We start from the raw sequence: 26,323 nt of genomic DNA on the forward strand, positions 1-26,323 counted from the left end.
AAACAAGGCTGGAGGAGAGGCTCAGCTCTCTGCAGCCATCACAGAACCTTGAAATCGACCTGCTATCTATGCGGGGGTTGGGGCTTTGATGTCTTATTCACCATGAAGACTCAGAAACAGAGCAACTGCCTTTCCTTACTTTAAAAACAGAAACAAAAACACAATCCCATTATCAAAACAATTGTCTCAATAGTGGAAAGAGGCTTCAGGGGCTGGAGAGTTTCAATTTCACAATAACAGTGTGGAGCTTCCTGTGGAATTTCCATAATAGTGATGTTTTTATAGCTATAAAACAATTCCATGTCACTGAGAAAGCCTCACAGCGGGGCTTTTGCTTAAAAAGGATGGCCTTGGTGTGGTCCTTTGCAAGGGATTCCAGGCCCACCCCTGCACCCGTCTCGCTGGGCCCCTATGGTAGAGTACATGCAAAGCGGGAAAGTCAGGTTCACTCATGGAGCTCAAGCACACTGTCAGGTCCTCCTGCAACCCCAGGTTCTGGGGAAGGCTGAGAATTTAATCAGATAAGTGATGTTCTCGGGGAGAGGCACGGAGGGGATTATCACGGATTTAAGATAAGGAAACAAAGCGGGTGAAGAAGTGTGCCGTGCACAGGCGAGAAATCCAGAGAGGATTTTCAGAAGAGAGAATGGGCTTTGGAATCAATCAGACCTGGCTTCAATTCCACCTTCACCACTTAATTGTTCTGCGATTTGGGGAAAGATTTATTTTTAACCAATCTGAGCTCGATTTCTTCATGTATAAGAACGAGAAATATCGAAACCTACCCTGTACAATTGGGGTTGGATTCATGATGCCGCGTGTATACAGAACCCCCCCTGGGTTCTGTAAATATGCTGATACCATTTTTATGGGATGGGTGGGATTAGGGTTCATAGCCCAAGTCCAATTTCAGCCAACGGTGTTCTAAATTTTGAAAAACGTCTGGATGTGTAAATTTGAAAATATTCTGTTCTAAATACAAACTCCATTTGGGGGAGAAGAAAAGATGGAATCTGGAAGACCAAATATTTACCGACGGCTCAGCCTGAAAATGCGCCGTATTGAACCAACTGTCCAAAAGTATAAAATGGGAAATGAATCCAAAAAAGGAAGGAGACCCTGGCAGAATTTACTAGCCACAGATATTACTTGGTCAAAGGAGAACAGGCCTTTTTAAGCATTATTATTCCTCATAGAATCATTACCATTCCTTTTTAAATGCTAAAGACCTTTCAGTAGATTCATTTATAACTCCAGGAAAACCAGCCTTTCAGGGCTCCCAGTGCGCCACACCACCCTCGGGAGTGTACAATCTTATTTAAAAAATGAAGAAACAAAGGCTGGGGGAGTTTTCAGTAACCCGCAGTGAGAGCATGAGGGTTGTTAAGCTCCCGGTCATGTCCCTAGGCCACAGAGCTCTCCATGGCGTGTAATTACCAGGCTCTCCCTGGTTGGTTAACACTTGCTACTTGACAGGTTGGGACAAAGGCTGACTCCAGATGAGGTTTCCAAGCTGGCAGCAGTAGCTGAGTGCGGTTGGTTGGCAAGGAGCTGAACAACCCAGGGCTTTCAGCTTCTGGTTCTGTACTCCCTTGAATCATGCCCAAATCCATGGCCTCCAGAGGGCCAAAGCAGGCCTTGCTTTGAGTGTCTTTTATAGGAAATATATACACACAATGAACCAATCAGAGAGGGCTGGTCGGACTGGCCTGATAGGAGATCTACCAAGTTCTGTTGATCCCCACGAACCACAAATTGTACCCATGGGTCCCCTATGGTGGGTTGAAAAGTGAGACACAGCGGTCCACAAGTTCTGTCCTGTCCCACAACTTGGCTGCCCCATCTCTGAGATGGGGTAAATTGGGACCGAATAGGTCCCAAGGCTCTCACAGGGCACAGTAGGTGGAGACCAGCTCAGGAGCACAGAGTAGCAAGCCGAAGGCCCAGTCTCAAAACCCGGTCACCTAGCAGCAGAGGGGCAGCCTCTAACCCCAGCCACCTGCTCTCCTCATGCTGCTGAACACCCACCCGCACTACTACTTACTTACTTAACCGTGTCTTTATGTTAATTGGCTTTAAAAAATATATATATCTTTAGCTTCATTCTAGGCACCATGAAATCATGGTTTGAGGGACGAGGTGTGTTTTGTATGGTCTCCATCACAGAAGTTGTACGTTCAGTATAAAGAGATGAATGATCGCGTTCTGCCTAGAACCGTCTTACGGGCCAGACATGGGATGAGTAAGACCCAGGTGGGAAAGGTGGACGTAGTCAGAGACCGGAGGCACGTTCCCTCGCAGGGCCCCGGACTGTCTGGGACAGCGATCACTTCCTGCAGGTGCCGGAGGACGGAGCGTGGATGTGTGTAGAGCACTCGTCTGGCACGTTAGAAGCAGAGTCACTCTCGTCATCCCCTGGTACGAGTGAGACCAGAGGGGCACGACGGAGACAAAGTGACTTCTCTCATTTCTCACTGGGTGTTAGGACTAAAAGTTGGGTCGGGGATGCGACCTTTCGGCTTAAGCCAGGGGGCTTATAAGGAATTCCACGGGCTGTTCCCCTCGACCCTCATTGAATTCTGATGAGTAGACCTGGGGTGGGGCCCCGCGATCTGCGTTTTGGACAACTTTCAGAGGCTCTGATGCAGGTGGTCTGAGAGTCATTCACGGAGAAGTGCAGGCTGGGTCTGAGACCTCCCTGCCCCCTTCTCCTCCTCAGAGCCCCTCCCATCTCTTCTCTCCATGGGCAGCCCCCTAGGTGCTATGTAAATGTCAGCTTAGCGTGATCCCCGCTTGCGCAGAGGGGGTCTGAGCAGTGTCTGGTTCGAATTACAACCTAGAGATCTCATTTTAGGACAGGGTGATAAAAGCTGAGGAGTGGGAAAAAAAAAAAAAAAAAAGAACAAGGTAAGGTGGTGGGGGAATTATACCTTCAGATTGTCTTTAAGGTAGAGTATGTCATTTCCGAGCTACATGGGAGTTCCCTAGGTCGTAGTCAATTCTGTACTGTGTCTGGCTCAGAGCAAGAGTTTGAAATAAGGATAGAATTGTAGAGAAAATGAGTTACTTGGGATGATTGGGAAGCAAGTCACGGAACCTCTAATTCGACTGCATTAAAACTTTTTTGGGGGGGATGGGCATTTAGACAGAGCCTAGTGCAATTGGGTGACCTTCCCAGTGGAGTTTAAAAAAGTGATTCCCCCCGCATTTAATAAGTAGTTACTTTGTGCTATCATTGCTGTGAGAAGGGAATTGTCCATTTGAGAGCTGAGCCCTACCCATCTTCTGGGAGGCCAAGTGACCTATCCCAGGTCAAATGACTTCTAGGGGCAAGACTCGAAGCTCAGCAAGGTCGTTTGTCTCTGAGACCTGCCCCATTCCCATCAAGTTCTCCTACCTCTGTGGGTTTTGTGATATTAGTCTCCAGGAACTAGAGCAATCAGGAATGTTCTAGAAGGCTTCATTTAGGAGCCAATGGATGGACAAAGCTGCATTCCAAGGCATACACCGTCCCCGCCTGGGGGACAATACACTCCTAAAAGCTCGGAAAATGTGTCTGTCTACAGTACAGGCGGGCCTCTGCCGATTCCTGTGTAGGGCCTGGGGCTTTTGGTGACTTGAATTCTCCGCCACTCAGCCTAACGTCAGAGGAAGCTCCACTTGTATGGGGCCAAGAACGCTCAGCTCCCCGCACTACTTCCTGACCTATTGAGTAAGCATGAGTGTTAGTTGAGTAGGTGCTTATTCCAGAAAAACCCAAAACCCCTGCGGAGATTGCCTAGAGACTAATTAATGCAGCAGCCACTGCAACTACTTTCCTCTCCTTCCTTCCAGTGGTTGGCAGGAAAAAAAAAAAAAAAACAAAAAAAAGAGGAAATCGGGTTAGGACTGATCACAAGGGAAACTTTTCAGGGGTGGGGGTTGGAAAAGGCCGCTGCTCGTGCTTGATGTGGTTGCCTGGACCGCACACTGGGTCCGACCTGGGGAATTCTCCTCACCGGGGGGTGGAGGGCCGGGGAGACCCCTCTACCTCCTTTCTCGAGGTTGCCTCCCACCACCCACGCAGTGGAAAAAGAGAAACTTATTTCAAGAAAATTTGCATTCAAAAACTAAAGGCAAATGAGGGAGCCCTTGGAGACCCATGTTTTCATGGGGTTTGCTCAAGCATGCCCCCTCCCCTCCACCGCCCTGGTGCGAAGACCACAGTACAAAATGGCCAGGGCGGGTGGGTGGGCGCATGCGTACGTACGTGCCTCCCTAGCAGGCGTGGGCCCAGGGTGCTTTCGACAAGAAGCGGGAAGGGGAAGGGGTTCCAACCTCTGTCCTGGAGGGAGAGAGTTCTTTTGTCTTTTCCTCTTAGGCTTAAGGAGGGGCATTGGAACAGATAAAGGCTAGAGTGGCCCTGCCTTGGGGACTGGAGAGGAGGGTTGGCTTGCAGGGTCTCTGCAGGCTCACCTGGGAGCCTTGGAGGTATCAGGAGACCCTGTGTAACTTGGTATCTCTGTTCTGGAAGCAATGAGAAGGAATGAGTAAGTAGAGACAGGGCGCCTGGCACTGTCCTCTCTCAGCAGGCAGGACAGCGGACATCTGTGCATGGAAACTGTGCAGGGTGTGGGGCTGCGGGAGGCCCAGGGGACTCAGGGCATTAGCAGAGGGGGCCAAGCACCAGCACCGTGACCTCAGATAGGAGGTGGGAATGTCCCAAGGGGACTCACCCTGGGGACACAGATGGATTACCTGACCTTCTGATCATCCCTTTCCCAAGACCCTCAAGGACCCACAGAGAGCGCACCACCACCCCACCCAGAGTAAAAGGGGCTTTATTCTCAGCCTTTGCCTTCTGCTTGCCAGTGTCCCCTTCGGGCTCTCTGGACAGTCTCTGAAAGGCTCCTGGGCTTCAGGGGTCTGCCTCCACCTAGCAGCACCGCGGGAAGCTGATTTCTGTCATCACCGCCTAACCCGTGGCCTTGTGCCCTCCCCCTAGGATGGCTGGCCCTATGATCCCACCAGTGGGACCCAGGATTCCTTTCTTTTCAGGCAGAGTTCCTCGGGCTAGTGTCTAGCTTCATCCAGCTGCACTGCAAACGCTTCTGCAGAGATGTGATCATAGTAAACCCACCGTCACATTCTATCGCGGCTGGCTGGCGGGGTGTGGTAAGCAAGAACCAGGGGTTCAGAACCAGCCCGGCAGGGGTTAGAAATCTGAATCTTCCCATAGCACATCACACTGCCTTCATGAGCCTCAGTTTCCCCACCTGCCAAATAAAGGTGAAGCGAGAGGTTCTCGGAGCTCCACCCCACAATGCCAGCAGCCGCTCAGGGCACCGCTGCTCTGTCTTTTTTAACACGCAGTCATGAAACGTTCACCACAAGCCAGGCGAGAGGGGAGGCATCTCTGCACCCCGAGCCGTTTCAGCAGCTGTCAGCACCCGGTCACTGGGTCTTGGCCATGGCTCCCGAGCGGTGGAATCAAGCATCACACCCAAGATCCAAGAAGCCAGACTTACCATCTGGGCTGGGCACGGGCCTTTCTGGAGGTGCTGGGGTGGATCGCATGCTGTTGCCCATCGCTCTGTCTCCCTGGGCTGTCGAAGATGCTTGAAGCCTACGGCACAGGGGATACACACAGCAAGTCAGCCACGCGCCGACCTCTCTGGGTGAAGAATGACCCAGTTTAGAGTACATCGTGTATCATTTTTCAGCAGCTCACTTCTCGAGGGGCGGGTGTTTTCATGTGAAGTTGAGATTCGTGAATGTTGGTTACATTTGCTCAGCCCTGGGTCTTTTATCAAGGGAATGACAGAGAAAACCACAGAGAGGGAAGTTACGAGCAAATGCTGTTGGTGGCAGAACTTTCCATTCCTCCGCACCCCGGCTGGCGGAAAGCAGCCGGCGGTGCCTCATGGGCAAGGCGAGGGGCATTTCAGAGGGGCCGCAGCTCCTCCCCACCCCGCTCAGGACCCCATCCCAACCCCCATGCATGGGGAATTGGGAGCACCTGAACCCCAAGGAGATGTCAGCTTGGCAGCCAGAGGGGGCTGAGCCGAGGGTACTTTCTGCCTCGACTTCCTCCTGTGAGCGTTTCTTCACATGCTCTGACCCACGGTGAAGCAGGGAAACTCCATACCAATGCTGCATGCTTACGGCGCACCCCACTTGCACATCCGCTGGGATTTCTGATTATTGTCTAGCCCCTGCCTCCTTCGCCCCATTTCGCGGTAAAGGCAATGGAGTCCCCAGGAGGGTAAGCTCTCGTCTAAGGTCATGCAGCACGGATTTGAATGGCTGCTGCTGAGCCTCCGGTTTGTTCCATACTGGTCTGCGTGTCCAAGGGTGGTGACCTTGGGCATGTTACTGACCTCTGCCTGCCTGTGGCAGGGGGTCGTGGCTGCAGAATTAACAGTTAAAGCACAAAAAGCACTGAGAACATGGCCTGGCCTAAAATCCTTGTTAACGATTGTAATTTATAGTGTATTTTCAGATTGTCTGTAATGATAAACATTCAAATTCTGGGCCCTCATGTGAGCATTTTAGAAGGGAGCATAGATAATTACAGAAAACGTATCTTCCTGGGATCCTTGAAGCACAGAGAACAAGGCCCCACCCATAGAGCCCTTTTTGTTGGGCGGGGGGTGAGGAGCGTGGAAGGGCAGGGTCCACCAGCCCCTGTCTCCCCCAACTGAAAACTTACACCCCCTCTTTCTTTGTCTGTAGTATAGGGTGGAGAACTGAGTAACTTGAAAGGGTCCAGAAGTTGGCCAACCCAACCCCCACCCTGGTCTTAAATCCTTCCTCTATGCACTGCATAATCAGATTCTGGAAAGATCTGTGCTCCCAGTAAGGCCTTCCAGAGACTGAGGAAGGTCTGTATCACTTCCTAATTTATCAAGGAGGAGGCGGAGTGGTGGGATCCTTCCTGTACTAGGAAACGAGAAGAGCCAAACTTCGTTTTGCTGGAAAGTTAATATATTTTAAATATTTACATAAAGAGTTCATTTAGAATCATGCTCTTCCTAAGATAATTACAAGCTTGCATGAACTGTAAGCCCAAAATGCACCACAGAAAGTGTGGCTGGAACGGATCCCACATCCAAGGTTAAAAACCCCATCTTCTGATCGTGTCCACTGAGAACGACAGAGGTGGTTCCAGGGGTGACCCCTCTGGATAGAAGCCCCTCATTTCCCCCATCATACCTCCCTCTCCCTTGGCCCCATATAGCTGAAGGGATGTCTCTGACCTTGGCCGAGCCCTTCCTGCAAGCCAGGTAGGTTTTAACAGCATCGCCCCTTGTCGCCAGCTCCTTGGCTGGTGTAGGCACTCAAGAAAATGTGCTCCTAAAAAGTCCTCAAAAAACCACGCCAGTGGAGGGGCTGGGAGCCTCATTACCTGCAGCTCGGTCCCCGGCCCTGAGCCAGCACCTGGAGAAAGGCAGGCCCCTGTGGTCCCTCCCACCGGACCGGGACCACGTGCCACCTCTGAGGCCCCACCTTAGGTCCAGGGAAGGAGCAAAGAAAGTCACCTCTGACTCTGAAGAGCTGGCTGTCCCCCAGCACAGAGCCGTGCCCCTGTGTGCTGTGCAGAGATGTCCTGCAGAGACCTCTGTTGCCCCCGGTATGCTCCCGGTGCTTTCTGGAGCCCCTCAGTCACCCCAGATCTCTAGCTTCCCTGAGTGTCATTACCAAGGCCTGGAGAAAGCTCTCAGGACAGGCTGGGGAGAGGTCTTCGCGGGCGTCCTGTCTGGGGCTGACTCGGAAACAGGCCTGCTGTCCTCATCTCTTTCCTCTGCAATGTGTCCCCATGCCACAGTGCACCGCACAGTCACTTGACTGCCCGGCTATGCCGTTCTGCTCCCTGCAGCCTGACACGTGCACGGAGCATCAGTGAAACGCTAGGGATCGCACCTTGAACCCCGGCTGCATGTTGGGTGTCAGCCGCCGGCGCGCAGACATCCCACCGGCCCGGCCCTCCGGCTCCGCCTTCCCCTTCAGAGCCCCCTCTGGGCCACAGCCTCCAGCCTTCACCTCCCACTCCTTCCTTCCTTCATGCCACAGCTCCCGAAAAGTCACGGGGAAAGAAGACTTTGTTATCTATCCCAGGGAATTCTGACTTCAGTCCCTCCCAACAGCTGTGTAACTCTTCTCAAGCCCGCGTGTGTGGTTTGGGGGAATTCGTGGAATCGGGGACGGGAAAAAGAAAGTCTCGAGGTTTGCATTTTGCAGGTGGGAAAACTGAGGCCCATCCAAGAAAAGAAACATACCCAGGGTGGTGACACGCTCAAGGTCTGTCACACTCCCTCTGCCCTGTTCCTCGCACTCTCGTCTCTCTGGTGTCGGGTCGGCACGCGCGCGCAGCCCACCGTATCCTGCGCTGTTCAGAGAAAGGTCTCGGTCGCCCTGAGTGGTCTGCTTGCTGGCTTCCTGTGCTCTCCAGGAAGGAGTTAACTTATCTGCGAGAGGCTTTCATTTGAGCAGAGTAAAAATGCCCCCGGAGACCAAGAGCCAGAGTCTCCCTAATGAAATGGCTGTGAGGAATCTGATTTAATCTGTGACAGTTTTATGCAAGGGCTAGAGTTGGGAGAGAGGGTAGGAGACACATAATTGCTTCTAGGAACAATAAAGAAAGGGCAAAAGAGAAATGAGTTAATTAACATTAGATCGGAACATTTGGTTTCTTTCTCCCTTTCCCTCGTGATGTCAGGGATCAGAGCTGGTATTTGCCTCTTAGCTTCCCCTGAGTCTTCGGACCAATCCTGTTTTCTTTCCGTGAACTTGGGCCCAAGCTGACTCTTCTGAAAAATGAGAGGAGTGAAAAAGATGGTCTCCAAAGACAGAGCTGCTTAGCCCCTTTTAGTTCTAGGAATCAAGACTCGGCGAGTTTTTGAAGACAATTATTAGAAAGACGATCATCACTTTTCTTATCAGGTCCCATGGCAGAATCCAAACCCTGACTTCATCTTCTTCAGGGTCAAGGGAAGGCTGTCCCGATGTGTTCCATCCTCTGTTGGGCAATTGCCTCCCACCCCCCACCTCCCTGGGAGGCCGACTTGCCCCTCCCCCTTCTTGGTGTGGACGTCAGCTGTGAGCTCATCTGTTCACACTCGGAGAGCTGGAAAGGTGTGGGGTAGGGCGGCAGGAGGCTCACCTACCTCTCCTGACTTTGGTGCCCATGTCTGCTGTCCTTTCCTGGGGACCGTGCCACTGCCTCTCCCCAGGGAGGAGGGAAGATCACCTAGGACCCCTGGGCAGTGCAGATGCAGGGCATAGAGAGGTCCCATGGCTGCAGGGAGTTACCCCTGGGGGTGTGGGAGGTGGTGGCCAACACAGGCTGTCTCTGGCTAGGTTTCTGTGTGACCAAATCAGGGATCATTTCACTTTGTGTTCCACATTATCTTATAAATACAGGGGGCAGGCTTCTGAGAACCTTCCACTCTGGATGGTGTCCTGGGACCCTTCTGTGTGCTCTATCCACTTTGGGCTTCTAATGCCCGGGCCTCGCTGTCGGAAGGGCGAGTAGCCTGAACCCCACACAATGCATTGAAGGCGGAGGGTTGAGGGACCCCAGCTGTGGGAAGATGGGTCTGGGCTTTGTAATAAAACCAGGAACAGTTGGAGAACCTGGATGACATGATTTAATTAATATAGAAATCTAGTTAGGGATGCAGCCTTCCGTCTCGGCTTAGCAAGTTTCCCCACAAAGAGTCGTTATAAGTCCACTGGCTTCTAAGGCGTGGAAGTGTGATGCCCCCAGGGGGGCCCCTCACTGTCCACCACACCGGGACCCCAAAGGCGGCAGTAGTCCCTGGGGCCACCACTCTCACCATAGCTGATCAGCCCTTACTCTGTGCCCAGCACCAGGCAAAGCATTTTCTAGCCATCATACCCTTGTCACTCACAACAACTCCCTTTGAGAGGTGAGATAAGTTTTGTAACTTGTCCAAGGTTCTGTGACTGGTAGGAGGGATGTCTGGCTCCCAGAGCAGCTCTGTCAGATTCTAATTGCTGAGCTCACAGCCTCCAAGAAATGTTGCCTTGCTTTCCTGCCCTCTGGTGCAGAGAGAAATGATTTTTTTTTTTTAGGGCTCTCAAAGTAAACTTCTGGGACAATACACTTTGGGAGGAGACTTTAATACGAGGGGCAGGCAGGTCTGGAAGGGTCTCTGGCGGGTCAGGTGGCAACGTTTGGAAGCCACGTCTGGGGATCTTGTTGGAGGGGAGCAGAAGGGACAAAAGAGAGAGAGGCAGGGAAGGTGAGCTCAGGCCTCAGCTCTTAGGTCGCTTGTTGTGGTCCAAAGAGCCGGAGTGAATCACGTGGAGTGCTCTCCACCCTTTCACAGTGTGAAAGAACTGATAAATGCTACGGGGGTGGGGGGAAGAAACAAGAAAATAATGGCTGACACCATCCCAATTTTATAAAAAAATAAAATGCATATGCATACATGTATAGAAAAATATGAAAGGAAATTATTTCCAAGAGGTTTGCAAGGGTTCTCTCTGGGTAGCAATGTTATAAGGTAAACACACCCATTTCTTTTTTACACGTTTCTAAAATCTCCGGATGTTCTCCCACATGCATGAACTGCTTTTATCACCAGAATCAGACCTTGGACAGAATTAGACTTGAAAGGGTTTTTGAAGGCCGGCAAGCCTGAGTTGGGATTCCAGCTCCCAGCCTCCTGGCTGTGTCTTCTTAGGCAAGTTACCGCACTCTCTGGGCCTTGATTTTTAAACACCCACACGGGATGCAAATACGTGTCCTGCAGATTTCTTTTGAGGATTGGGTTAGAGGTCCCATCTGAAGCAGGGATAGGTTTGATAAAATCAAATAGCCATAAGCTTCCCCGAGCTGGATCTCTTGGTGCTACTGGGGGTTGGTGGGCAGCTAACTGCTTGCAAGCTTGAGCAATTCTCTTCACCTTATTGGGACCTCAGCGTTCTGAAATACGACGGGACGAGGGTTGGGATGGATGATGGCTCATGGCCCTTTTGCCTTAGTGGCCCGTTCAATGTGTCTGGTGCCAGGTTCCTGCCCAGTTGACTTGGGACTTGCTCGGGACCGCTGGGGGGGTCTTGTGCTACGCAGCGGGAAAGAGAAGAGCAGGAACCGGAGCTCGGCATGGGCTGGTTTCCCTCCCAAGGATCTCGCAGGATATCCGGGGGGCACCCCACCACATCCTGACCTCACCCAACAGGCACACCTGCCCCGTGACCCACATTGTCCCCTGCTCTCCTCTCTGGGCAGGTGCAACCACAGCGTGTCCCCCTTAGCCCCGCAACCCTACCCTATTCTCTTTTCCTGGGTCTCCTGGGGCCCTGGGCAGGGCCTGTAGCTAGCTCAGAAAAGTACATGCATGCTCCCTTTCCCTCCTCCTGCCTGACTCAAGACCAGAGGCTTTCAACTGCCATTTGGAGGAGACCTTGGTAACCTCTCATCCAAGATATTCTAAACCTGTTGGTTGAAACCTGTTTTAAGAGTTTCCCCAGAAGCTTAATATGTAACATCAGTCAAAGCAAGCTGCTGGTTGGGCACTCGGGGTTCAGTGCTCCTGCCGCCCTACTCCCCCTGAAGGGAAAACCCAATCCCAGGATATATAAAGCACCAATTAAAAAATAGCAGTTCAGTGCCTTCATATTACAAAGAAAAGGCTCAGAGAGAGCAAGCAACCTGCTCAAGGTCACCCAGGAAGCTTGGACAAGGGCCATGACTCCCTGTCCAGCACTCTGTCTGCCATTCTGCCCAACCCTCATGTCCACGAGCCTGTGTTCTGGCACCTTCTGCACCTGCGTGCCCAGAAAGGAATTTCCTATATTATTAGGCTGGCAGGGAATCTCAGCTTTACCTTAAGACAGGGATGGGTACATCCTATAAAACATTTTATGCTCATTTCAGGATGCATTGGGATGGAGCCTGATTTGGGGTCAGTTGGTGCTGAAGCAAATTTCAGTCTCACCCCTTAGTACCCCACTAAGCCTCTTTCTGTCATTCGTTTGTTTTCATTTAAAACATGGGCATAGCCACCAATGCCTTGCTGGGGTTTCACAAGGAAGGATTAGGAAGACGAGGTATTATAAGATGTGCAAACCGTGGGCTCTGTGTGGCCCCCCTGTCTGCTGACAGGGGCCATGCCACAAGTAAGCAAGGGCCTTGGGGCCCAGACCTGGTGGCTGGCTGTGCGATGTGGTATCCTGCATGGCGAGACGGCCCGAAAGTCAGTCCTGACTCGGCTTTAATATTTCATTGTGTAAAAAGAAGAAAGTCCCTCCTCTCATTTGTTTCTTTTCTAGATCAGCTTTTTATGCACAGATTCTGATGTATATAGATATATATATATATATATATATGTATATATATGTATATATGTATACACCCTAAACACCGGCAGCAAAAAGAAAAGTGGTAAAGACACATATTTGGTATCAAATTACACAGATACACAATTACACAGAATGGGAAATCTATAAATATGAGCAAGCTTTTTCTTTTCCTTCCAAATCTGGCTACTTGGGAAATACAGGTTTCATCAGAAGGAGGGGGCTGAGGCAGATTTGCGTGCAGACATGAGAGGTCACCTGGATACGTGGGCCCAGGGACGTAAAGTTAGTGACTTGTTTCCTGTATCACATTTCACAGCAAGACTTAGTTGGGCTTTTTATTCACAAACATGAATCAACTGTGTGGCTCATAACCTTATCATGCGAGATGGAAATTGATAGCTTGTTAATAACCTCATTTACATGTGCTGAGCCACCTGCTCCAGTGTCTCTGTCCCTCACTGGGGATCACTCATCACAGCACAGACTTGAGGGTTCTACCCCGGGGTGCTCAGACGGTTCCCCTAGTGGGACGGGGGTACCGGTCTTCCTACAAAGACCCCAGGATATTTGCATGTGCCCGGGGTGGGTGAACTCTGAGATACTCTTTTTTTTTTTTTTTTTCCCCACCTCCCTGGGAACCTTGGGTTGTCTTTTAAGTAAATTATAATAGTAACGGTTACTTGTGTGATTGTTCAAGGAAAGTCTGTAAGTAAAGACAGTGGTCAGATCTGGTTTTACTCATGGTTGGAACAAAGAAGCTATTCCAAGAGGGAAACAAAACGGGATAGGTGGAAAGTGGAAAAACAATGTGCACTGGAGAGATAGTGGGTGAGTGGTATAAATTGTAACAGTGTAACAGTGTATCAGTAAATTGTAACAGTGATGGGGGGTGGGAGGGGGACCTGGTTGGGTTTCATTCCTTCCATGGTGTAAATATTCCCACTGTGGCTGATCTCAAATTTGCAATGTGACCTCACCAAATGCGGAGTTAAGAGATGGGTGCAGCGGGCCCTCACGAGCCAGTATGCCCCTGCTTCCAGGCCCCTGTGGCACGAAGAGACTTTCTTCTGACAATCGTCCTTACTTGGAACAGGTGCCTGAAGACATCCCCGTTGTTATCGCTAGAAGCATCCACTACATGGAAAGTCTCAGTTAAGTATTTGAACTACACTGGCTCATCTGATTCCCCAAAGAGCCTGCCATTTTGCACAGGAAATAGAGTCTCAGAGAGGTTGAGTCACTTGCTCAGGGTCACACAGTTCATTGAGTGGTGGTGCCAACTTTCAAACCCTGATTCTTCTGACTACCGACTCTGATTCCTTCCACCACCCTCATCCTAGAACAATAACATTTTTAATCTTTTAACATACACTCAGAGAGTTAGCATTGCTGGGGAAGCCAGAGAAGCACACAGGCCTGGGAATCTGCATGTTACCTGCCCAGGTCCTCAAGTCCTCAAGTCAGCCAGTGCTGCTCATGGATAGTGGCCAGCCAAAGAGCCAGCTGTCCAACTCTCCCCTCACACCCCTGCCCCTCTGCTCTAAGCCTGCAGGCACCGAGGGTAAGCTGTCAACTTCGAGTCATCAAATCATTTGAAGGGGTGAGTCCAGCCCTGGGATGAGGTCGAGAGTTAACCCCTTTCCCCTCCCTGATTTTTCTTAATTTTTACTTCTCACACATTGCATCTTTAGAACCACAGTGGGCCTGACTAACCTCTCAGAGACTTGGGGTAAGCCACTTTCATTCTTTGGGTGTCAGTTTGCTTCCCTGCAAATAACAGGTAGACCAGCTGGAGGGCTCCCTGTGTTCATCACAGATCCATGCCAGCTCCCCACAGGGCCGAGTATATGGCAACAGAGGAAAGACAGGAGCTTACTGTGTGTTGCAGAAGTGTTTCAGCGGGACTCTCCCTTTGACTCTTATAACGAATCTATGTAGGATGTATTGTTACCATTATGCTTTTTGTATAACTGGGGAAACCAAAGCCAGGGCATTTCTGAAACCTGTTGGAGGTCACCCAGTTGGTAAGAGGTGGAGGCAGGATTTGAATCCAGGCATCTGGCTCCAGAGCAAGGCTCTTAACTGTGTGCTCCCAAGCATCAGGGAATGGATGAAGGATTGTACAAAGCTGAATCCATCCTTTCTTATGAGAAGATTATGGCGTTACTCTCTTTTTGGCAGGCTAGAGAGTCAGGTACGTAATGGGCATTCCGCAGATGGACCCTGAGGTGTATTGATAGAGCCTAGATCAAGAAGTGAGTCTGACACTCCAGATGCTGCGAGTTTGCAATCAAGAGGGTGTAAGGAACCAGGGATGGTCCCTGTGACTTGGAGGCCGTGGCTGGGGGGAGGGAAGGAGTGGAGAAACTGGTGAGTCTGCAAACTGGGAAGGGCATGGCTACTTCCCAGGATAGCACGAGAATTACACTGCACGAGCTTCACTAGCAAACCCCTGCTCTCTGCCCTGGGCCCTGTTTGTTCCCTTCATGGCACACACCATAAGGCATTTGTTTCTCTTAAGTGTGTCTTACCCAACCGCACCCCAGCTGTAAACTTCCTGAGAACATGGTCCCTGTCTAGTATATTCCTCAGTGAAAAACAGCAACAACAACAACAAAACCATGTTCCCTAGCTGGTGGCTGGCCCAAAGTAAGCATTCATTTCATTCGGTTGAGGTCCTGAAGGTGTCGTCTTTAAAGTGCCTGGAACAGCCCAGCGTGGCTGGACGGTACTTTTGCCCCTCTCTCCTGATGCTGTTCCCCCTACCCCACCTGCCACACCCCAAGGCCTCCAGCCACGGTCCCTGCTGCCTGGCCAGTGCCATGGAGGAAAGTATGACTTTGCAAAGCTGTTTGACAACAAAAGGGAGCCACTAAACTTCGAGGCCCTAGGGTTTCTGTCTGTAGCTCAGTTACCCTAATGAAATAAGCCCCCTCCCTTGGTGGTTCTCAGATGGGAGGAAGTGGTTTGGACCCAGGGTACTGATTTCGCTCGGAACGCCCGGGGAGCTGAGAGGGAGGAAGTCGGTCACACGGTTTGGCCTCAATGCATATTTATTAAGGGAAGGGCGGGATGGGGGAACGGATAGCTGTACTCACAGGGCCCCACTCAGCTTGCTGACAAGAACTGAATAGTCTGCCCTGACATGCTGGAAAGGCTTAATGAGAATTTTTAGCTCTAGCCTCTGTCAGATCTGGGGGAAATAAATTCTTGCTGAATGTGCAACGAAAACTGAAAAAAAAAACCCAAAAAACAAAAAACCAAAAACAGTAGCCTTTATGAATGCACGAAGCTGGTTAGGGTTTACCACAATGGAGACTTACTAAGTCTTAAAAAAGAGACCGTCGCCTTGGTATGACAATGCCAGGTCCCAAAACTCAAGAGCGGGGAGCCGTATCTCGCAGAAATAAACATTAAGAAAAATCAAGGAGCGTCCTGCTCTGTAGCTGTACGATTCGATTCGTTGTATGTCATGCTGTCTGTTACCTGACTGTTACCTGGGGCCACCTGAGGAGGCGGATGTCCTCTCCTTGTCTGGGTCAGGAATGCTATCTCTGCCGCTGCTTAGTACTTACCCTCTCCTATATATGACATATAATTTAAACTTCTTACAAACGTACAAGGTCTTTTTATGCAAAGGAAAATAAGACTCAGAGAGGCAAAGGGGCATGTACAGAGTCACATAGCTCCTTGGCGGCTGACCCAGAATGTTGACGCAGGTAGAGCTGATGACACCAGAGACTTTCCATGAGACCGTCTTGCTGCCCTGACTCTAAGATCTGTTTAAGACACAGAAGTCTAAATGGATTTTGATCTATTTCATAGGTTTTTAATATTATGATTATACTTTTCAGGACACATTTAACACTCTTGAATACCATTCTTTTAGCTGGATAAAATCATTTGCAAAAGATGTTGCTGGAACTTTGATTGGGGCTTATTTCACCAATTTTAAAAGGACCATAGCCCAGCTTATAGGTTGATGGTTCTGTGCCTCATAGCAAATCACAGAATTTGTAGACTATGGAGAAATATTTCTCTTAAAATAAAGAGCACTGTTTTGGTACACACTTTGGTCCTTCATGTACTTGCTGTATCGGAGACTCTCCCCTCCCCCACCTCAGCCCTCAGAGCCCTTCGAGCCTCTCCCCAGCTATATGACTTACACAAATGACTCACCCTCTCTCAGCCTCATTTTCTCATTTGTCAAAAGCATGTAGTAAGCATAAACTTGCGGGATTGCTCTGAGGACTGCGGGAAAAATAACTCTCCATGCAGTGACCCTCCCCCGCTGCTCAGCGTGGCCCCTCATCACCAACCCTTTGCACCTACACACATGGCCCCAATTTAGGACATTCTGAGGCCAAAGCCCAGGTCATTTTCCTAGCATCAAGCTCTCTGGATGTGTTGGCACCTTGAAGAATGCAGAGTACGCTGTATTCCCTAGAGAATTCCAGCTCTCCAAAATCTCCTCTAACCTCTTATGTTTTCAGAGTTTATATACCTCACCTATTTGCCTTTCCTTTAATCCTCACCCCCGCCCCCCTGCTACCGTACACATACCTCCTCCTCTGCTTGTTGCTTACCACTGTTGGTTAGCACCGGCACCTTCCCAAAGATCCACCACCCAACTCCTAGAAGCACTACTGTGATCGGTCAGCCTGCTGGGCTCTGTGCACATTTTAGATGTCGTGACTCCCTGCTGGTAGCATTTATTGAACACCTACTATGTGTCTGAAATTGGCCTGGGTACTTTGCATATGTTAGCTCATTTCATCTGCCCAATGCCTATTGAGCTGGGTACTTTTCTCCCCACCTTACAGAGGAGAAAATGAAGGGCTGGAGAGGTTTAGATGTCTTGCCCAAGGTCATACAGCTAGGAACACCGAGAGCAAGCAGGAGCTGCCCTTAGTATGAAGCCTGCTATGTGCCAGACTATTGCTCCGTAGCTAGGAAATCTCCTCTGGCAGGAGTGGCCCTGCCCCCCAGATCCCCGGCCCGTCTTGCCATATGTAATTCTGCATCAAATATTCACTGGCAGCTGCCATGTGCTGGGCTCTGGGTCAGGTGCCGGCCTCCCTCGAGATGTGGCCCTGCCTGTTCTCACAGAGTGCTTTCCTGTCCCCAGAAAGTCAATGCTCTGCCAGTTGTGGGTCTAGGAGTCTGAGGTTCCTCCCCGCCCAGCCCTTGCCATGTCCCCTGTGATACCTTCAAAAGCTGGGCATGATCTCCCCTGGGAGTAGCTACGGAGGACCCGCCGGGAACGCTGTCACCGTCTCTCCATCAGCTGCTGCTGCTCCAGCACAGTGAGCAGGTGGCCAGGCCTCTGCGGGTGCAGAGAAACCCAGGCTATCAAGAAGAACAGCAGTTGCTACACCAGCCACACACTTCCTCTGCTAGAAATGAGGAAGGCGCGCGGGACTTGCAGAAGAGCAGGTTCCTGTTTTTAGTAACCACTCTCAGTAGGCTTCTCTCTGTAAGGACAGGGAAGACCGTGGCATTATTATTTTTCATTTATTTATTTATTTATTTTTACAAAGTGCTTGGGAATGCGTGCAACTTGATTCTAAATGCCTGGGCTGTGCTCAAGTTCTCAGAGGCTGGGTCTTCTTCTCTCATTAAAAGGCAGGGGAGACTGAGAAGCTGCTCTCCCACATCCCAGAGCTCACTGTGTCCAAGGAGGCTGGTGCTCAGGCCTGCAGCTTGTTTTTTCCCAGCATCCTGGTTACTATAGTTTTTTTTGTCCCTGTGAAGGGGCCTCTGGAGCAGAGCTTCTGCCTGGGCTCTGCCACAGACAGGGTTTAATTGGCAGAGGTACGAAATAGTAGGCATCAAACCCACTACAGAAAGAAGCTGCCTATCAGCCTTCTGGGGCCAGACAGGCAACCCCTCTGCTGTGCTACAACCAGAAGAAACTAGAAAGGCTATGAAATGTAGTCAGTCTCCCCGCAGGTTCTAGATTAAAAATGACTTAAGAAAACGTGGTGACTGGGTGCCGTGTGGGATGCTTGACTGGCTCCTGGATTGAGGGGAAAGACCTAGAAAGAACATTCTTGGGATGGAGGTGAGGGGTATTCACACAGATACTGCGCTGGAGATAATGTGTCAATGTTAACTTTCTGGGCCATGAAAATGACACTGCAGTTATGTGGGAAGAGGTACTGGTTTTTAAGGAGGTACATGCTGATGTATCTGGAAAGCAAATGTCCTGACGTCTGCAACTTTCAAATGGTTCACTAAAAGAAAAAGAACTATAATATGTAAATGTAAATAAATATAAATCAAGAAAAAGACGAGGGCCCCTGGGTGGCTCAGTCATTAAGCGTCCGCCTGCAGCTTAGGTCATGATCCCAGAGTCCTGGGATTGAGTCCCACAACAGGCTCGTTGCTCAGCGGGAGCCTCTCCCTGTCACTCCCCCTGCTTGTATTCTCTCTGTCAAATAAATAAAAAGCAAAGTCTAAAAAAAAAAAAAAAATAGACAATGAAGGGGCAGAAAGCAAATGTGGCAAAATGCTGACATTTGCTGAATCCAGGTGAAGAGCATATGTGCCTTGTACTATTTCAACTTTCTGATGGGTGTAGCATTTAGAAAATAATAGTATATAGCTCCCCATTCATAGTATGTGTGTCCCCATTCACAGTATATGTGTCTTTCCATGGTGTGTGGGAAAGCTCAGGCGCATGGGGACTGAGGGCTGTTGGTCGTAGGACTGCCAGTGAGTTACGTGCTCCAAGAGCCCCGGTTGGCCCCCGCTTCAAAGAGATGATGGAGCAGAGTGTCCAGTGACTTCCCCAGAATCACATTCCTGGCCCCATCACAGAGCCAGGACCAGTGTCCAGGACTGATGACACGCTGTTCCCACCCAGCAGTGCCAACATGGCCACCCAGGGACAGTCATTCAGAACCCTCACTCAGTGCACGTGTCACATCTATTGAAAGCATCAGGGCCACTTCTAAACTTGAACTCTGTACTAGATAGTGCTTCCTTAGGCAACTTGTGAAAATACCCACTCTCTGGATCGGCAGCCCAGGAAGGCAGAAAGGAGATGTTGAGAAAGATTCTGATGGGGAAGAACAGAGGGGCAGAAGTCAAGCCAAAGTGGAGTTTTCCCACACGATTCACACGGAGGAGTAAAAGAGGCGTGGGAGGGGGCTACTTCCCACAAGTGGCCAGTGGTCGGGGGAACGCCTGTCGGTGAAGGCACCATGACATGAGACCTGGCCTGGGACAAGCCAGGTTGAGAGGGGCAGGAGGGACTTGTGGCTTGGCACAGGCTTTAGGGTTCGGGGAAGCTCCAAGTCTGATGGCAGAGGCAGATGACAGAGAGATGGGGGACCACAGCAGGGTCTCCATCCGAGAACACAGTCCATGGACAGGAGAAGCTGCGGCAGAGAAGCGCAGGATTGGGAGCCCCTGGTGGCCAGGACTGGAATATCGGCTCTGCCTGTTTCTGCTGGGTAATTCTGTGATGGGGGGCGGGGGGGTGGGGGTGGCGGGAGTGCTGCTAACTTCCCCTGGCTCTGCTGTTTCTTCATCTCCTTCTCACTTTGGGGGGTAGCTGCCAGGAAACAGAGGGAGATTGAGAATATGTTCCTAAAACCACCAACTCTGCTGCATGGGAGCTGACCGGTGGCTTAAGCCGTGGGGTGCAGAGGTGGGAGCCTAGGTCAGTAGCAGCAAGGGCAGGGATGAAGCCAGGTCAGCCAAGCGCCTAGGTACAAGTGTCTGCAAGTGACCCCAACTTTAGACCTCTGTTTCCAGTTTCCCAGTGGGTTTTCAACCTTGGCCCTATGGACATTCTGGCCAGACCGTTCTTTGCTGTGTGTGTAAGTGGCAAAGGGTTGGGGACTGGGAGTGGAGGGCGGAGCTGTGCTGTGCGCTACTGGATATTCAATAGCATCTGGCCCCTACTTACCTGACGACTGTAACACTGACTTCTGCCAAGTCATGACCACCAAGATGTCGCAGGTGTCATCATTGTGCCCTAGAGAGAAAAAGTACCCCTGAGAACCACTGGATTACAGCTGTCCTGCAGAGGTATGGGAGCATTGAATAGGTCAACCTGGGCAGTGTTCTCTCATGAATTGCAAATGCTGCTCAGTTTAGCAAAATTTATGACAATTGCTAAGTTTTTTTTTAAATTAACATATTATGTATTATTAGCCCCAGGGGTACAGGTCTGTGAATCGCCAGGTTTACACACTTCACAGCACTCACCATAGCACATACCCTCCCCAATGTCCATAACCCCATCCCCCTCTCCTGACGCCCCTCCCCGCAGCAACCCTCAGTTTGTTTTGTGAGATTAAGAGTCTCTGATGGTTTGTCTCCCTCCCCATCCCATCTTGTATCATTTATTCCTTTCCTACTCCCCAACCTCCCCATGTTGCCTCTCCACTTCCTCACATCAGGGAGATCATATGATAGTTGTCTTTCTCTGATTGACTTATTTCGCTCAGCATAATACCCTCTAGTTCCATCCACGTCATCAATTGCAAAGCTCTTATGTGTCCCACCTGTCTTGGGAACACAGACAGGGAGGGAATCCTCAGATGCGACATGAGTAGGGCTCCATCCCTCCCTGCCCTCAAGGAATTTCTAATCTTGTGGAGGAAAAAGACACACTGTCAGATCCCCAAGGGAATATAGGAAAGATGCCAATAGGGTGGGAACCCGACAGGGGTGTGGACTCTTGGTTACATGGGCACCTGGTGGTAAGGATGGTTGGACCAGATTGGATTGTTGGCACTCAAGGTCACTGATGTTCTGAGTCAGTATGAGAGATAAAGACATAAAAACACTTTGCCCCCACCAAAGACCTCAAGTATAAGTATAGGGTCAGCTCCAGCCCAGTAATAGTGTGTCAGGAGGCCCCAATTTAGGGCTCAGAAAGATGCTCAAGTCTATCTGTGTAGAAAGACCTGCCTTCTGGAAGGATTTTCCAGTTAATTAACTATTAGGTCCCAGACTATGGCCCCAGAGACCAAGGTTCCTAGGGTTTAGCTTGCTTGCTCTACATTAACCAGCTTATGAGGGACACCATCCAAGTCCAGATTAGCAATATGCCCTCACAGGCTGATGATTGCTCTATTAAGTATGAGGTCATCACGTTACTGAAATGGAATGTTTCACCATGTTCTTAACATTGTCAGGAGCCAGGTACTATGTTCCCTAGTTGGGGGACTGGCAGGTCTCTCAGCCCAAGCACCAAGAAGCCCATTTCCCCATCTTTGGGGGCAGAGGGGCTCCAGGTCCTAGAAAGTTAAGGCGACTCAGTCCTATGTGGCAAGAGTGGGGTGGGTAAGCCCCATGGTTTACAGCTTGGTCTAGTATTTGCAGACTCCTGGTTCTATTCAAACGTATTTTTCCTTCTTTCCACATAAGTGAAAGGTTCGAAGATGAGAAAGGCAACCTTGGGAACTAATAAGCTCCCTCTCGGTGTAGACGGTCAAGTGTAGGCTGGCCCATTTAGTAGGGAAGCTGCATGAGCATATGCTTGGTACTATAAGACTATAGAGGGGATCATCTGTATTTGAAAGGATCAAACCATATGACCTTCAAGATCCCACGCAAACTAAAAGTTGTCTCAGAACCAAGTTTATGCCCGTCCCTGGGCTGGGTAAGTGACTCATTCATCCATTCAACCGTCCATTCAACAAATATTTGTTGAGCACCTTCTGGGTGTTAGATGCTGCTCCAGTGGGTTGAGTTATCGATGGGAACAGCTAATGGCCTAGAAAGCACCTGAAGGAATGGGGACAGGAGGGGGAACTCTTGCCTGGGAAGAGAGTTTTGAAATGAGCCCAGAATGACGCCACTGTGATCAGGAGGAAGGGCCGTTGGGGAAATCACAGGGCAGGGATTGCTTGTGGTATTCAGGGGCCAGAAGGGAACTGATGTTTGGGGAGGGCCAGGAAAGAGACTTGGCTCTGTTTATGGTACCCGTTTATTCTTCCTAAGTAGTCTGTATGTCACCTGAAGAGACCAAGGTTCCTAGGGTTTAGCTTGCTTGCTCTACCTTAACCAGCTGATGAGGGACACCATCCAGGTCCAGCTCAATCACTTCTGGAGGTGAGCTCACTGTCACTATTCACTGCCCCCGAGAGGGACGTCCCATGTCCCAGTGCTTCCCTCACACCTTTCCTGCCCGGTGTTTTCCTCCAGTACCTGCTGAAGACTCCTGCTTCCCACAGGACCAGCATCATCCCTTTTCCTGGCATTCAGAGCTCGTCACATTTGTTCTTTAATCCCCTCCCACGACATCACCATTCAAGGCCTTGATGTGGCCTTGAATTATAAGAACCTTATGTGGCCCCCTGCATATCAGACAAGCCTCCCACCTCTTCACCATGAACTTTGCCACCACCCTTCCTCTACCTATGTGGGATGACCTCCCTTATGCAAGACCCAACCCAGAGTTCACCTTGTTCTTACATATTTCCAGCCTCCCCCAACCAAAGATGATTGCTCCCTCCTCAGAACTAGCCTTGGAGTAATAACTGCTCACAGCAGTAGGACACATGCACATAGAAGTCAAGAGCAAGAGAAGGAGATCAAGATATTTGGGAGATGTGTGACCTTGCACAGGTGTTATTAATCCTATTGCCTTCCCAGGACTGTGGGTCTGTAGAACAATGTGTACAGACCACCTAGCACAGTGCAAGGTACATACATGAATGTCCCCCTTGCCCTTCAAAGTGGTGCATGCTGTTGAGAAGGCAGGTGAAGGTCCAACACATAACCATTGATCCTCACCTGAGCCTACCCCAAAAGAAATGACCCATAATTATCCACTAATTAAATGGATAAATGAAGGTCCTGTACCTGCCTTCTGATCAAAAGCCTGTACATTGTGAATGCTGAATTTTACCTCTGGGGAAGATAGTAAGCTAACCATAGGCATCATCTGAGAGACATCAGACCCTCTTGTTTCTCTAAAGATGGCAGTTGTTTCTATTTCTGGAACCATCTCCAAAAATGGATAAGTCGTCCATCTGGATGGTCTGAATTCTCCAGCAGGCAGGGGACCCACATGTTATCTGATTCTCTGTGTTTCTCTGAGAGGCCTCTTGACATAACAGTGTTCTCAGGAGAGAGAAAAGTGAAAGCTTTCTTCCCCCTGCACTCTGCTGTAATAAGTTGCACAAAAGTGTTGATTCACTGGACTTGTTGTCTTTGGTCATTGCTCAACCTAACCCACTAACTCCACTTCGCAGGGGAGACCTTAGCTCTTCCCAGCTTTGTGAAGGTTGATAAAGAGGTCACTGGGTTTCTCAGAGCTCAGGAAGTTCTCTGAGTGGGTCTTAAGTTCATTCTTGTAACTTTGCTTGCCTTACAAACTTCCTCTCGTGTACTAATATACAACCTCTTTTATTCCCTAGACTTAACAGAGCCACTCATTTATTCAAATGACAATTATATTAAATGAATATTAACTTCTGGCCAGCTGTGAGGCTAAGCTTTAGGGAGATAAGGGTGACGGTGACACGTGCCCTGCCGCCCAGGAGCTCAGTGTGAGTCAAACAGGGTCCTGGAAGGAACCGGAACCTTGATGACAGGGCAGCATGGTGGGAGCTCCGGAGATGAGGGAAACCAGATGAAATGGCTCGTGCTTGCAGGGAAGCCAAGGCTTGATGGAGGAGTGACATTCAGCTCAACCTTGAACATGAGAGCTGTCTATCAAAATGGGACATTTGGCAGGGCCAGCCGGATGTTCGTTTTGTGCCTTCTCATTTTGTTTTTCATGATGGGGATGACTTCAGTTGCATCTTGTCTGGAAATGGAAGTGACTTTGGGATCTGCCACTCCTTTGTCATCCTGCCTCCTGTGATCTCTTTGTCCCTCCTGCAGCTGGGACAGGCTGACCACTTGCCCCTCCTCAAACCGGTTCTGTCCAGTACTGTTCTTCCCCATCATCCTTGCCCTCATGCAGATCCTCATCTGGTCCGCACTGCCCCAAACTGCCTTCCCAGTCATCGTCCCCTTTCTCCGCTGGCTTTTGTCTTGGACTTTACTCCTGTTGTTCCGCCAACTAGAATGGCTTTCCCCTCATTTTGGGATCTGCCAGAATCAGGGATGAGTCTCCAGTTGGGGCCAACCAGGGCTTTGATGGAACTTTCATCTTACTGAGTCAGAGTCTGCTCCAAGGGCTCATGTTCCCTTCACACTCTGCAAAAGGTGGGGCCAAGCTATGTCGCCACCACCCACCCCCGCTCTTGTCCTCTGCCCAGAGGTGGAATTCTTCGATTATCCAAGTGGGTGGTGCCTGAGGCTGTCTCATGGCATGTGGCACTGGTGGGCAGGAGGGATGGCAGCTATGGGGCCATCCATCTGCCGCTGAGCCTTGCCAGAATGGCTTGCCACTGTCCCAGAAGCAAAACATTTGCCAATCATTTGTATTCCTATGAACTGAGCAGGCCCTGTGGGTCTGTGGTGATGTCCCAGCTGGACTCTTTCTTCAGCTGACTGAGAAAAGGGTCTCTTCCTGTTATCAAGCATAATCATCTCCAAACTTTCAAGTATGCACCCAGACAGTAAGAGTTTTGAGTAAGCACCCCCATATATGAACATTTAATCATTAATTATATATGTAGGTGACTCTGCAAAGACACACATTATAAATATAAAAATATTTTTAAAAAAATATTTTTAAAGTATAAGACTAGTTAAATAGTACATTCTAGAATTTTCTTTTTGTGTTCCAGTGAATTATCTTGGGCACTTCCTTTGGGAGACCAAGACTCTAACAGAAACAAAGGAGACAGGTATCATTGCTAAAAAAAGAGGGATCTCAGTGAGGAGTTTTGAAAGGCTACATGTTATCTTCCCCACAGCAAATATATAGTCCAGCTTCTGGGAGGGGCACAGAGGCCCTTTTGTGAACTCCGCTTAAAAACAAAGACCAGAGTGTTGCTTCCCATGAGAAAGAGGCAGTGCATGATGGCACTGGGTGGCATCAAGCTCCAGGAAGAGAATTTGTTCAAGGGTCTCTCATTAACACTTCATCTCTCGGCCAGCCTGACTTCCAAAAACTGTAAGCTCCATGAAGTCAAGGAGCCCAGCTGTTCTGGCCGTGACTGACCCCTGGCATCAGCACTTCTCACAGCCCAAGCGAGCAGGGTGGAAGAATGGGAGGGAAGGACAGAGGGAGCAGGTTTAAGACAAAAATAAAACCCATAAAACCTCCCCTCCCTGTAGATCAGAAATTTTCTCAAGTCCTTCTTCGCTTTCTGATCCCCTCCAGCTGCTTTCATACCAGGGTGCCCCAAGATGGGCACAGAATTGTCCTGATAATTGCCTAGTTCACCGCAGCAGAGCAGCCTGAGTCCTGAGGACAGCCCGGGGACAGCTGGGCAACAGCCAACACAGCTGGCTGGACACGTGGCCATCAAGCCTCTGTGATCAGCTTCTCAGCGTGAACAGAGTCAGGTCTTCTGAGCGCCCTGCCCTGGCATTTTCATCTAAAACATAACAAAGGCACTGGCCCATCCACCGCTAAACGTGCTTTAATAGCACAAAATGGGCTTAAGATCTGTGACAGAGCAATGATGGCTTTTGCTGGTGTCCCCTCCAGAGCTTTCATTCTGTGATGCCCTAGCTTCTGGGAGATGCGCTTTTTGTACTCACAACGAGGTCCTGCTGCTGGTACCTAAGGAGAGCAAGCTTGGAACTGGCTGTGATGTGATCTTAAAATGGTGTCAGGCATTCATAAGTGCCTGGACGTGTGTGAAATTGCTAGCCCGTATCTACTTCATCGCCCGCCGAGCCACAACTAATTACACCAGCAGTGGGCGGCAGCCAAGGGGGATGGATAGGGACAGACAAGCTCAATGGCTTAAAATAGCCTTGGCCAGAACAAAATTCAACCGTGGAAGCCTTTTTTTAACTGGAGGATATTTCACTATTTCTTATTTTAGTTTGAGTAGCACTAATATTATAATAGTATCAACTGTGTTCTGCCTGGTGCTTTAGTTGATTTCATTTGTAGAACTCTTTGAAATATTGATTA

At 49.9% G+C, this 26,323-nt stretch overlaps 2 protein-coding genes across 6 annotated transcripts in view; one reads left to right on the forward strand and one right to left on the reverse strand.

Annotated features, from left to right (window-relative positions):
• SLA (Src like adaptor) overlaps window positions 1-20,298 on the reverse strand; it is a 35,725-nt gene extending 15,427 nt beyond the window's left edge. Inside the window, exons 1-3 of one of the 5 annotated variants that reach the window (XM_032316128.1) lie at window positions 20,231-20,298; window positions 17,521-17,786; window positions 5,508-5,605 (exon numbers count right to left, since the gene is read on the reverse strand). In XM_032316128.1, coding sequence (XP_032172019.1) covers window positions 5,508-5,568 — 61 coding nt within the window. In that variant the 5' untranslated portion in view covers window positions 5,569-5,605; window positions 17,521-17,786; window positions 20,231-20,298. Of the gene's footprint in view, window positions 1-5,507; window positions 5,796-17,520; window positions 17,787-20,230 lie in introns of those variants that run through there. The other 4 variants (XM_032316129.1, XM_032316127.1, XM_032316131.1 and 1 more) reach the window with 4 other exon arrangements.
• The window catches only part of TG (thyroglobulin), a 235,825-nt gene that overhangs the window by 162,039 nt on the left and 47,463 nt on the right, over window positions 1-26,323 (forward strand). The gene's annotated exons all lie outside the window — the stretch shown is intronic.

The sequence above is a fragment of the Mustela erminea genome, chromosome 16, assembly GCF_009829155.1.
Source record: "Mustela erminea isolate mMusErm1 chromosome 16, mMusErm1.Pri, whole genome shotgun sequence".
NCBI lineage: Eukaryota > Metazoa > Chordata > Mammalia > Carnivora > Mustelidae > Mustela > Mustela erminea.